The sequence below is a fragment of the Acomys minous genome (genome assembly GCF_964271855.1).
Source record: "Acomys minous genome assembly, chromosome: 15".
Lineage (NCBI taxonomy): Eukaryota > Metazoa > Chordata > Mammalia > Rodentia > Muridae > Acomys > Acomys minous.
The window spans coordinates 98,961,640-98,973,573 of NC_140497.1; the positions used below are offsets into that span (position 1 = coordinate 98,961,640).

At 46.4% G+C, this 11,934-nt stretch overlaps 1 protein-coding gene across 2 annotated transcripts; it reads right to left on the minus strand.

Annotated features, from left to right (window-relative positions):
* Window positions 1–2,652: 2,652 nt before the first annotated feature.
* Window positions 2,653–10,418, minus strand: LOC311584322 (retinol dehydrogenase 16-like). 2 transcript variants are annotated; one of them, XM_084758572.1, is made up of 5 exons: window positions 9,967–10,418; window positions 7,215–7,346; window positions 4,555–4,813; window positions 3,559–3,722; window positions 2,653–3,105 (listed from the first exon to the last, which is right to left on the minus strand). In XM_084758572.1, the coding sequence occupies exons 1-5, from the start codon at window positions 10,277–10,279 to the stop codon at window positions 2,888–2,890; spliced, it is 1,086 nt and encodes a 361-aa protein (XP_084614698.1). In that variant the 5' UTR covers window positions 10,280–10,418; the 3' UTR covers window positions 2,653–2,887. The 2 variants fall into 2 exon arrangements, with proteins under 2 accessions (XP_084614698.1, XP_084614699.1); XM_084758573.1 differs by lacking the exon at window positions 7,215–7,346 and having other exon boundaries at window positions 9,967–10,416.
* Between the last annotated feature and the right edge of the window lie 1,516 nt (window positions 10,419–11,934).

Below are 11,934 nucleotides of genomic sequence, written 5' to 3' on the forward strand. Positions count from 1 at the left end.
GGAGAGATCCTCAGACAGCTTGGTCATTCAATCCAAAATAATTGATAAAGACTAACAATTGCCTTTCATTTGATCATGCATGGAAGAAAACAAGATTATGGAGCCATAATATACCAGAGGCACTCTTGCCTTACTAGCATGAGATTTAAAAAGTGTTTTCTTAAACCACGTGTCTTATTTCCATGTTAGAATGTTAGGCTGCAGATTGCCATGTGCCTAATACCATCTTGCACATATGCTTTGGGGATCCCTTCTTTGGGAGGAGGTGAGCAATAAAAACACAGTTATGAGGTTTTAAAATGGTTTCAGTAAATTCAAAGTGTTCCTACAGTTCAACCTTGTGTTGTGCACCTCTAAGAGTTGGAGTGATTTGGAGCTACGATAAAATATTTGGGCAGGGCACTGGTAGCTCATGCCTTTAACCCCAGCAGTGACAGGCAGATATCTATAAACGAGGTCTTTCCTAAGTTCTAGAACTAAAATGAACAGGGTGATGCTAGAAGCACACACCTTCAGTCCCAACATTTGGGAGGCAGGGCAGGCACACACGAATTACAATGATTCAAATTGAAAAGCTGCTCTCAAAAAACAGGGTGAAACTCAAAATGTACTCTGTGATGTAAAAATAAATATCCTGTTGCTGTTAAACGACAAGTATTGCCTAATAATTGCCCCACGTTGGGCACCACTTGTTGTTGTTAAATTACTAGTATGGCCTAAAAGTGTTTATTATTAGGCCTATAATTATTATTATGGCAGTATTTTCTTACCCACTGGCAATCAATCAAGACACAGACACCTGTTGTATTTTAAAATAGCCTTAGTTAACCTGGGGCAGGGCAGAAGTTAATCCTCTAAACTACTTCCCATAGTGGGACAGGTATGGGATACTTGCCCAATCCCACGCCATCTGCTTCTAAGAATTTCTACCAAGCTACCTCCCATCCATAATCCCAAATACTTGCAAAGGTTCCTCATCTGGGCCAAATCTCCATCCTCGCCAGCCTTGTGCTTCTTCTCCATCCAGCCCATGGCGGCTTCCTTCTCCTCCTTCCCTCTCCTCGGTCCTCTCTTCTCCTCTGGTCTCTCTTCTCCCAACATTCTCCCTGTCTCCGCACAACAGGGAACTTAGCCACACCTGCCTCATTTGCCCCTCCCCAGGTGTGAAGGCCTTTTATTAATTAGCATCAAAATACATCAGACCAACCCCCAACAATAGACTAAAACATTGACATTTATACATAAAGGGAAAGGGGAATATAGGTATATTTACCCAAACACATTAAGGTATTCTTAATTTTTAATTTTCAAAATAATTTTTTTTGATACAAGGTTTCTATATTTTAGCCCTGAATGTCCTGTAACTCACTCTGTAGAGCAGGCTGGCCCAAATTCAGAGATCCACCTGCCTCTGCCTCACTCACTTCTGGGATTAAAGCTCTGGCCCCCCAACTTCACCACCGGGCCTGTTTTTTAAAAATTTTTTTAAAATCTCAATAGAAAGATAATACTTTTTTGTTGCAAAAATCATTTTTCCCTAGGAAAGCTATAACCTGCTGTAAAAAGAACCCCTCAGAGTCAGGGATGGGGTAGGGTTTTGTTTTCATCTTTCCAGAAGAATAAAAGCATCCACTTAAGGAAGCCGGACACCAGTGGACAAATGACACATCTGAGGCAAAAAGAAGGACCATCAAGAGGAAATGTCCCAAGAGAAAGAGTAAACTGCCCAGGTGGTCTCCCCACCTCCAGCTTGTCTCTGCTGCCCTCCACACACATACGTGGCAAATGGTCTTATGTGGTTCCAATTCCATTAAAAATTAAAGCTGGCTTTGGCATTGGGGCATGGCCCTCTTCTTCTCTGCTTGTTAAAGGAAAATCCAAAATTTCAGTCTCCTATCAGAAGAGCCACCTGATATGGGACAGAGGAAAGCAAAAAATAAGGGACATTTCTATTGCCACTGATCTTACAATTCTTGGTACTCATTTGACTTTCTAAGACCTCTCCTAAGCTGTAATCATTACGCAAAATCTGTAAGATTGTTATGTACATACAAACTCTCTGTCGTGATACTGCTTCTCATACAGAGTATTAACTAATTCTAGAAATAAGCTTCATCTAGCTTCCTGTATGAGTTTTCAGGTTTGAGTCTGAAGCAGGTAACTGGGAACAAAGTTTGTGTCCCTCGGAGGCACTTAATAGATTGTGGTTCTCAAAATCTTTGAAAGATCAGCTGACTATGCATGGCATTTAGAACGTTTCAATGTTCTGCTGTTCCTAACAGTAACCTTCTAGATCTTCAAGAAGATGACGGGGCCCTGCAATGAGGAACCCAGCTGGGTTGGGATAAAGCTACCTCTGGGCAAAACTGCCCTCTGCTTCTGCTGCCTGGGTCTGCACAAACAGTGGGCACCTTTGGGTTGGCTGCTTTGTTCCTCCTACACAGGATTGCCACTAAGCTGACAAACACCACCCCAAGTTGAGCTTCAGACTTCAAACTGCTCAGGACATTCAAATTGCTGACCTCACAGGAGACGGACACAAACATTCTACAGAACTTTGAACTCAAAAATACTTAATCCTAAGACTGCAAAATACAACCAGGACGAACATTGCAGAATGCTTGGCAGAAACACCTTCATTACTGTGAACAGTTTTACTGTGTTAGAGTGAAAAGTGCATACTTTTTATTTTTAAAACATGGGGGCATAAGAAATAGGAATACTAAGAAAAAAGGGTGGATTACTGAATCTACTCTTACACCATAGAGCTACTGCAAACCAAAAAATCTTACACTGATATAGATCTTTCTATATTGATACAAAATTAAGGTTCTATTTTGGCATTGTTCCAATGTATTTCTTAAAAAGGCAATGTGGTTTCTAGGGTTTACAGAGCCCTGGCAGGCTTTGGGGAAGTCCAGTAGACTATGGCATCCACAAGAGAGGTGGGCAGGTAGCTCATGGGGATGTAGAGGAGCTTGGCGTCCCAGCCTGCTGAGTACCGGGTGCGAGGGTGACAGGCAGTCAGCGCATGCTCCATGCAGTCTGTCACCAAAGACAGGTCCACGTTGCACTTCTGTGCCATCAACTTAAGCATGTTCAGATCTGTGCAGAAGGAGAAATGGCTCAGGTGTGCTGTCCCCATCCACCACGCCTGCTCTGACACCAACATAGAGCAAAAGTTCTTTAAGATCCATGGGCCCCACATCAGGAGGCATAGCCCAGCACAGCCAGTTCCTCAGAAGGAACACAACCCAGCTTTAAAAAAGCACCTTGCTCACTCAGCTCCTTGTAGCTCAGCTCAGGAAGGTGCTGGTCCAACTCAGCCTCCATCCCTGACCTCACATACAGCTTTGTGAACTGTAGAGGTTCAGAGGGCACCGAGCAGCATGCTCTCACATCCAGGAAAGCCTATGCCGACCACAACCCACCACCCCAATACACAGGTCTCAGCACCCTGTCTTTGAAGGGATAGGGTCGGATACCAGTGCTGGAAACGTGATGAGCAGAGTACAGATCCAGGACTAGGTTTTGCTTTGGTCCTCACAGCTCACTTACGGGATGCCAGGAACTTCTCGCCATACAGCTCCTTGACTTCTGGGCTGGCCTGGTCCCAGATCTCCTTGATATTTGCCATCAGCACGTCTCCTCTGACAATGCCAGTCTTGAAGAAGCCGGGCTCTATAATAGTTACCTTCACCCCAAAGTAGGAGAGCTCCCTCCTGCAAGACAGACAGATGGTAGAAACATTAGAGGCCTGTCCCTGAGAAGACTCCCTGTGGGTGTACTGTAACTTGCTACCATGAGCCTGTGGTGAGAAAAGGTCATAAGCGGTGGATCCGGGTTATGCAGCAGACGGTGATGAAGCCGGCCATGAAGGCTCTGCGCTCTTGGGTGTCACACACAGGTTTTGGTGTGTGTAGAGGTCACTGACCTAAAACTAGAAATTCTGCTCCATGGTACCACGGAAGACCTTCCTCCATGTAGTGTAGGTGCACATGACCCCATGGCTGCCCCACTCACCTGCACCTCACCCCTAAGTCTCCATCCATCCCACATCTGTTGCAGGAAGCTCTCAGGACATCTCCCACTGTTTGTTCCTGCAGGTGTCTTCAGAAAGCCACCTCCTGCATGCAGCGCCCTCCCACCCCCACCTCCCTGGTCCCTGCAGACAGTGAGTGACACTCTCGGGTTCTCCACATGCTCTCCCCATACCTGACCACCCTCCTTCTGTATGTGGCCTGCCCTATCACCAAGGACCATCTTCCTGCACATGCATGTTCCGGGCTCCAGCTTACCATGTTCCCATGGTTACTCTGATGCAGTCCAATCCTCCTACAAGGTTCTGACAAACCTGATGGCTACCACAGTCCACACAGCTGACTGGGCCATTGCCTCTCCAAGGGAAGGCCACTGTTCTCTGTCTCTTTTCTCACTCTCTCAGTTGCCACCATCTTAATGTCACATTCAAAACCCACAATCGGGTCTTAAGGAAGGTGATTAAATAAAAGCCACACCAAAATTCCCTCAGGGACCCACATCCCTGTCCAATACCTGAGGGAGTCTGAGAAGGCCTCCACACCGTACTTCGAGACGCAGTAGCCACCACCCGCGAGAGACACTCGGCCTGTGATACTGGCAACGTTGACCACACGGCCCCTCGCCTTCCTCACTAAGGGCAGCATGTTCAGAGTCACATCAATCAAGCCCAGCAGGTTCACATCCAGCACCTTTACAAAGTGCTGTTTGTTCAGCCACCCATTGAGACCTGAGGGAACGGCAATGCCAGCATTGTTGACCAGACCCCAGAGACCTAGGGACAGTAGGAAAAAAAGAGAGTGATACAACACAGGATTACTTGTGGGTGAAATGCATGTTTAACAAGGTAAGACCACTGAGCCTTGTGTTCACTGGAGACTAGGAAGCCATGAATAATAGCCTGCTGTCAGCAGAGCTGGGAACCATCCCAGAAGCTGCTGCCTCACAGCAGGGATACCTTCGTCCTCTGAGGCTTCATGGCCCAGCTCCCTGCCTGGGAAGCAACCAGCAGCCCCTTCTCATTGCTAAGTTTAAGAAGGGATGCTGAAGACATGGTACACCTCTCCTAACCTGGACAACATGAAATTATGTGTGTGTTTGTGTATGTGTGTTGTACAGATCCAGGCCATGCTTCAGACATTTTATTTTCCCAGTTCTCTTTTCACATTTCTTTGAACTCTTTACACGCTGCTGCCTTTGCCTTTCAAGTGACAAAGAGAGATAGAAGAACGGCTCAGTCAGCGCAGGACTTTTCTCCCAAGCAGGAAGACTTGAGCTTCAGCCCATAGTCCACATACAAAGCTGAGAATGGTAGTGTGCTCAGAAGCCCACAGCCGGGGAGGTCCAGACAGGAGCATACTAGTCCAATAGCCTAGATAAATCTGTGAACCCCAGGAGAGAAATCGGTTCTAAAAACCTAGCAAACAAACCCAGACACGGCAGACCGCACCACACTTGAGGACATCTCCTGACCTGTACACCTTGCCACATCCCAAATCAGTATTGAGCAACTTTCCTGATGTGCTTACAAAATACAAAGCTAGCGTGAGGGAGCAGGCAAAGTGTGGTTCAGCTCCACCTGTTGCCCCAGAAAACAGAGCCCTTGCTCTTCCCACTCACACACAGAACACTGTCACGCGCGGTCTCTTTAGTCACTAAACTACAGGTCGTCAGGCAACCCAACAACGCGTCTAACCACACTGCAGGGCCAGCTAGGGGCTAGCTGATTACCCGGTGCTTGTGGATTTTGTAGAAATGGCCCAAAAGCCATGTGCTTCCTCAGTCCAAAACCATCCCTCGCCCTTCTAGAGATATGAGCTGTCCATCCATGGTATTTTTACACTTAGGATCCCGACACGTGCTCACTAAAACTGACCATAAGAAGAGAGCTTATGGTCCTAAATGTAGGAGACAAGATGGGGTGGTGGTGGCACATACCTGCAGGCCCCAGCCAAAGGAGGCTGAAGTAGAAAGATCATGAGTTCAAGGCCAGCTCAGCATCAAGATCCTGTCTCCTGCAGGGCAACAGCCACGTCCCTTTAGTCCCAGCAGGCAGAGGCAGGTAGACCTCAGAGTTCGAGGACAGCTTGGTCTACAGAGTGAGTCCAGGACAGCCAGGACTTCACAGAGAAACCTGTCTTAAAAAAAAAAAAAACAAAAACCCAAGCCAAATCAAACACACATTCACCAACGAATTGCAGCTTCTGATCCCATAGTATGATTAACTTGGTGGGGCTCTGTCAAAAGATAGGTTCTTCTAGTTCATTAAATATTATCATCCAAAGAAATGTTGTTGAGGAAAAATTCTTCCCCTTTTTTAAGAGGAAAGGATGCCTTCATTTTAACCCATGCAAGTGAAAGTGTTACTAGTCTTATCCACCGGGTGGTAAACTAAAGGTTAATTGTTGTGGTTTTACATGCTTTAGTATTTTGAGCAATGACCATGGTTTTAAGTTATTCTTAGATTTCTTTTAAGTCAAGGTGCTTCTTTTGCCCCATAATGATTAACACAACCAGCTTAATGAAAGAAGAGCAACCCATCTTCTAGTAGTTTCCCAAGTCAGTCCTGAAGCTGGCCATGCCCTGCTTTAAACACAGGAACAATCATATCTCCCTACACAGAGGATTGCAGGTGACACGTTAGAGCAAGTACGAAGCTGACACAGGAGATCCACCCCAGGATGGTGCCAGATGACCCAGCACACACAGCCCAGGACCAAGTCCCATTCTCGGCTCCAGAAAGGTACCTTAACCTCAACCATAACCCCTAACCCTAACCCTAACCCTAATTCTAACTTAACCCTAACCCTAACCCTAAGCCTAACCCTAACCCTAACCCTAACCACAACCGTAAGACCCCCAACCCTGTCACTTAGGATGTAGCCATTTAGGTTTTCTGCATAGCCAAGATTAACAGAGCATGGACAGGACCATGAGAGGGTGAACCCTCACCAGAGCGCCTTCTTACCAGAGTGCTTGGGAGACAGAGTGCTTGGGAGGGCTGGAGAGAGAAAAAGTGCTCAGGGGATGTGCTGGGGAGCTAGGAGGCTGCTGTTACTTCAAGTCCCACAAACCCTTGAGGGATCTTGCCAAGGAGTAGGGGGCAGGGGAGAGGGAAGGCCCCCCTTCAAACAGAGAGACAAAGCAGCAGACACACACAAGAATGTCAGTGGTACCTCTGTTCCCAACACGCTCCTTCACCCACTGGGTGGCTGCCACAACACTCTCTGTCTTGGTGACATCAAGCATAGTGATCAGTGTGGGAGGGTTCAGCACATTGACATTGGTGCTGCCCTGGGATGCTGGTCCTAGGTTCAATGGGAAATCAGGCTGAGAGAGCAACTGAGGCAAGTCAGTAGGCAGCATCACACCATGGTCTCTGCATCAGCTCCTAAACCAGGTTCGTGCCCTGAGTTCCTTTGGTGATGAACAGTGATGTAGAAGTGTAAGCTGAACAAACCCCTTCCTGTCAACTTGCTCTTTCGGCATGTGGTGGTCATTGCAGCAGTAAAACCCAAACTAAGACAAGTTGGTGCCAGTGTAGTGGGGTACCACTGACCACATTTTAAAGAGGATGTGGAAGGACTTTGCAACTCTGAGCTAGAAAACCCACTGAGTGCTGAGACCCCAGCGGGAAGCTCTTTAGGGGCTTAGAAGAAACCAGGGCAATACAGAAGATGGAAACCTGGCTTGTGAAGCTCAGAGGTTCTATCTGAGCTCTATCAGGTACAGACTCTATCAGGAACACTTGCTGATTTAAATAAAGATTCTGTCATTCTGCTCAGCTGGAGCTGAAGGCTCAGCCTGCATTAGCAAGAGACCAGGACAACGGCGTGAACGCTTAGAGTTACTGGGACAGTTGATGCTGGTCACGTGGAGCTAAGACATTAGCAGAGACTAAGAAGAGACCAGCATCACTGAGAGGAAATCTCCTGGGATGTGTTCTGTGAGAGCACAGAGAGTAACTAAACACTTTTCATTTGATTCAAGGCCCACTCTATGAGACAGCACCCACACCTGACACTGCTATAGCGGCCATGACCCGAGACTAGATAGGTCGCGGACCTCGGGCAAAACCTAATCATCTTATTCTGCTGAGGGATTGTGCAGTAAAAGGACTCTAGCTGCACATTGCTAACTACACTAATGCACCAGAGCCCTCATCACCCTCCTCAGTCCAACGTTCTCTTGCAAGAGATGAGACTGAACACAGACACACACAACCGGACAACGTGCAGAGTGAGAGGGTTAGAGCATTCAGTCCCAATGGGGACTTCATCATTGCACCGCTCCGTCAAGCTCAGAGGACTGTGAAGATGAGGAGGTGGGGAGATCTTAGGAGGCAGAGGCGATGGGTGACTCCAGAGAAACTGTCTAAAGACACAAAGGGGCTGAGGCACATAGGAATTCACAGAGACCATGCCAGCACTCAGGAGGCCTGCACAGGATCAAGTGACCCAGCCCTGACAAGGGGAAGGGGACATGAGGTCTAACCTCTAAGCCAGGAGCTGTTTCTAATGATCCTGCCAGCAAAGGGCGCAATAGTTTCCTGCACTGTGCTGTCGATGGAGCCTCACAGCCAGGAGACCTTGGCAAACACACGTGGACTCCATGTACTTGGGGAGGGAGCAATTCCATGTTTTTTTGCAGTGGATTTTCAAAAAAATCTTATTGGTTTTGTGTTTATTTGTGTCCATTTTCACATTGTTTTGTTTGTCACATTGTTTTCAGAGAGTAAGACAAGGAGAACATGAAATTGCATGGGTAGGGACGTGGAGGTCATCTTGGAGGAGTGGGGGAAAGAGAAAACATGATCAAAATACATTGTATGAAAACAAAGAAATAAAGACATAGAAAAAAGACACTTTGATTTTAGGATCCCAACATTTGCATGCTTGCAGACTCTGTGTTGGGTAGGTGCTTCATGAGACAGTGCTTGTGGCCATCTGTAGAAGAATAAGTTGGCCATGGTGGCACACGGATGCCGTGCCAACACCATGGAGGATGAGGAAGAGGTTTTAGGACCATGGCCATCTCTATAGCAAGACTTTGCCTCAAAAACACAACCAAAGAAATGCAAAAAGACCAAATAATATCCAATACTAAGGCACAGTAAAATTGGTGGGGCTTGGTTGGGGGTCAAGGCATCTCAGTTCACTGAGCAGTGTTCTTTGAATAAATGTTCTTCAAGTGGTAAAACTGCTCACCTTTTAAAGTGAAGAGAGTGCACATATATTAATCCAGACAGGTTAAAGTGTTACTAGGTTTATCCACTGGATAGTCACATGTGTCTTAACTCTGGTTGAGTTGAAATGTCTAGGGTCTAGAAAAATACCATGTTTTCAATTTACTTTTAATAAATTTATGTTTTCTACTAACACACAACACACACACACACACACACACACACACACACACACACAGAGAGAGAGAGAGAGAGAGAGAGAGAGAGAGAGACCTTTGCCAAGTTTGACATTCCTAAGGCATTCCATGACTTTGTGACATTGCACTTAAGTGGGAATGACCTTGGCTCTCCCTAAGGAGAATCACAGGGTGGAGGTAAGAACTGGTTTTCCTACTGAGAAAGCAGACACACATGACGGGCCAGCACCACACAGAGTCCATGGCCCCAGGACCCTCCATCCTTCTCACTGCCTCCAACCTGCCACTCAGCAGACAACAGCCCAGGGTTTCTGCGTACAAAGACCAAGAAGACAGAGAAGAATCTGGACAGGAAATCTTCACAAGTCTTCCACTGACCAGGAATAGGGAGCGTGAAGAACTGATGTGCCACAGAGCTGGGGAATCTGAAGTAACTTCAATCCACCCCAGAGGAGACCCCAACCAGGAGTCTTCTCAGAACCACACAGGTGTTCCCTTCACACACAGACAGAACACCAGCAGCCTACACAGGAATCTCAACTATACCTCTGTTCCCAACACGCTTCTTCACCCACTGGGTGGCTGCCACAACACTCTCTGTCTTGGTGACATCAAGCACCACTGTCTCCAGCCGGTCTGACGTCTTGCTCCTCAGCTGCTCCGCTCCCGTTTCCGTCAGACATGCAGCCAGCACCCTCATGCCTCTCCTGTCCAGCTGTCTGGCCAACAGGTTCCCAAAGCCTGAGTCACAGCCCGTGATGAAGACATACTTGTCTTGGAGATGGCTCACCACCTGCCTCTCCCTGAACAAGCGCAGGAGGGTCCACAGGCCCACGAGGGCCACCAGGTAGAGCCACATGTCAAGCAGAGAGAGGCACTCTGACTCAAACTGAGCCTGGCAGCAGCTCACACAGGAAGAAGTAGGGACCCCTAGCACAGGGTCCACAATGTGTTCTCTGTTCACTGCCTTTATGAATGTTTATTCATGCACATGCTCTGCCCTTTGAACAGACTTTGGTCTTCTGGTGTCTAATGTCCTTTGGCATTCACTTACTCACTTTCAAGGAAAACACCGCTGCCTGTTCAGTAACACACATTCGTTCCCCTGGGATCCTTGCCACTGTACTCATGTGGCAATACATGACTGTTTCACTCCTTATGCCACACTGTGGTCCAGTGCCAGGCTCACCTCATGTGAGAAAGGGAACACGCCTCCATTGCTGGTGGGGGTGCAAACTTGTACAATGACTTTGGAACTCAATCTGATGACTTGTCAGAAAGTTGGAAATAGTGTTACTTCAAAACCAGGCTATACAAGTCTTGGGGATATCCCAAAAAGGCACTCACCATACAAAAAGGACACTTGCTCAACTATGTTCCTAGCAGCTTGATTTATTTATAATAGCCAGAATCTGGAAACAACCTAGATGTCCCTCAAAGAATGGATAAAGAAACTATGGTACATTTACCCAATGGAATACTACTCAGCTATTAAAAACACTGAAGGGTGTAGACCCTGAATCCTTAGGCTTCTCTGTTTAAGTATTTGCATGACTGAGTGCTTTGAAGTCAATCTTAAAAATGCACAGGTTGGGCTGGAGAGGTGGCTCATAGGTAAAGAGCACTGGCTGCTCTTCCAAAGGTCCTGAGTTCAATTCCCAGCAACCACATGGTGGCTCCTAACCATCATATAATGAGATCTGGTGCCTTCTTCTCATATGTAGGTGTACATGCAGGCAGAGCACTATATACATAATAAATAAATAAATCTTTTTTTTTAATGCACAGGTTATACATGCAGAGAAAAATATTAAAAGTCAGTTGGTAAGGGACAAGCCTAAGAGATTCAGAAATGCAAAGGTGAAAAAGACTTCGACCAAAAGAAAGGAGTTTAGACAAGCCTTACAAAAACTAATAAATTAAAATAAGAAAAATACTCAGACACAGACAGAGGAATTTAGACCAGATTCTACAGCACTGGTGCATGATAAAACTGAACAGGGGCAGCCAATGGATGTAAGAAAACAGGGTTAGTTTATGCAGTTACTATTCAGTACCTTCCAGGGGATGACAGACACACCCAAGGTTATAATAAAATAAACGCAATCCTATAGACATGTTAGACTTCAGGAGATAGAAGAAAGTGATCGTTTCATATGGTATTTATTCACCCTATGTGATGCAGGTATTAACTTCATGGGCAATTTGGGACAGAAATATCAATCAAGAACAGAAAAATTTGGAAGCCGCAATATTGGAAGGTCATCCTTAGTTACAATGGCAAACACAGGGGAAAGAGGAAGCTGGGGCTACAGAAAAATATCATGAGGCTAGAGCTATGGATGTTTTCCAGGATCTGTTGCTAGGTAAAGGTCAATATGCCCAGTTACAAAAACAGCTTAACTTTGAAGACCTTGCATGGCGGCTATATCATTTTGCAACTTTAAATATCTGGGACAAAGATGCGGGAAGAGGGCTGAGTCATTTGCTACAATTATACAAGGCTTCATAAAA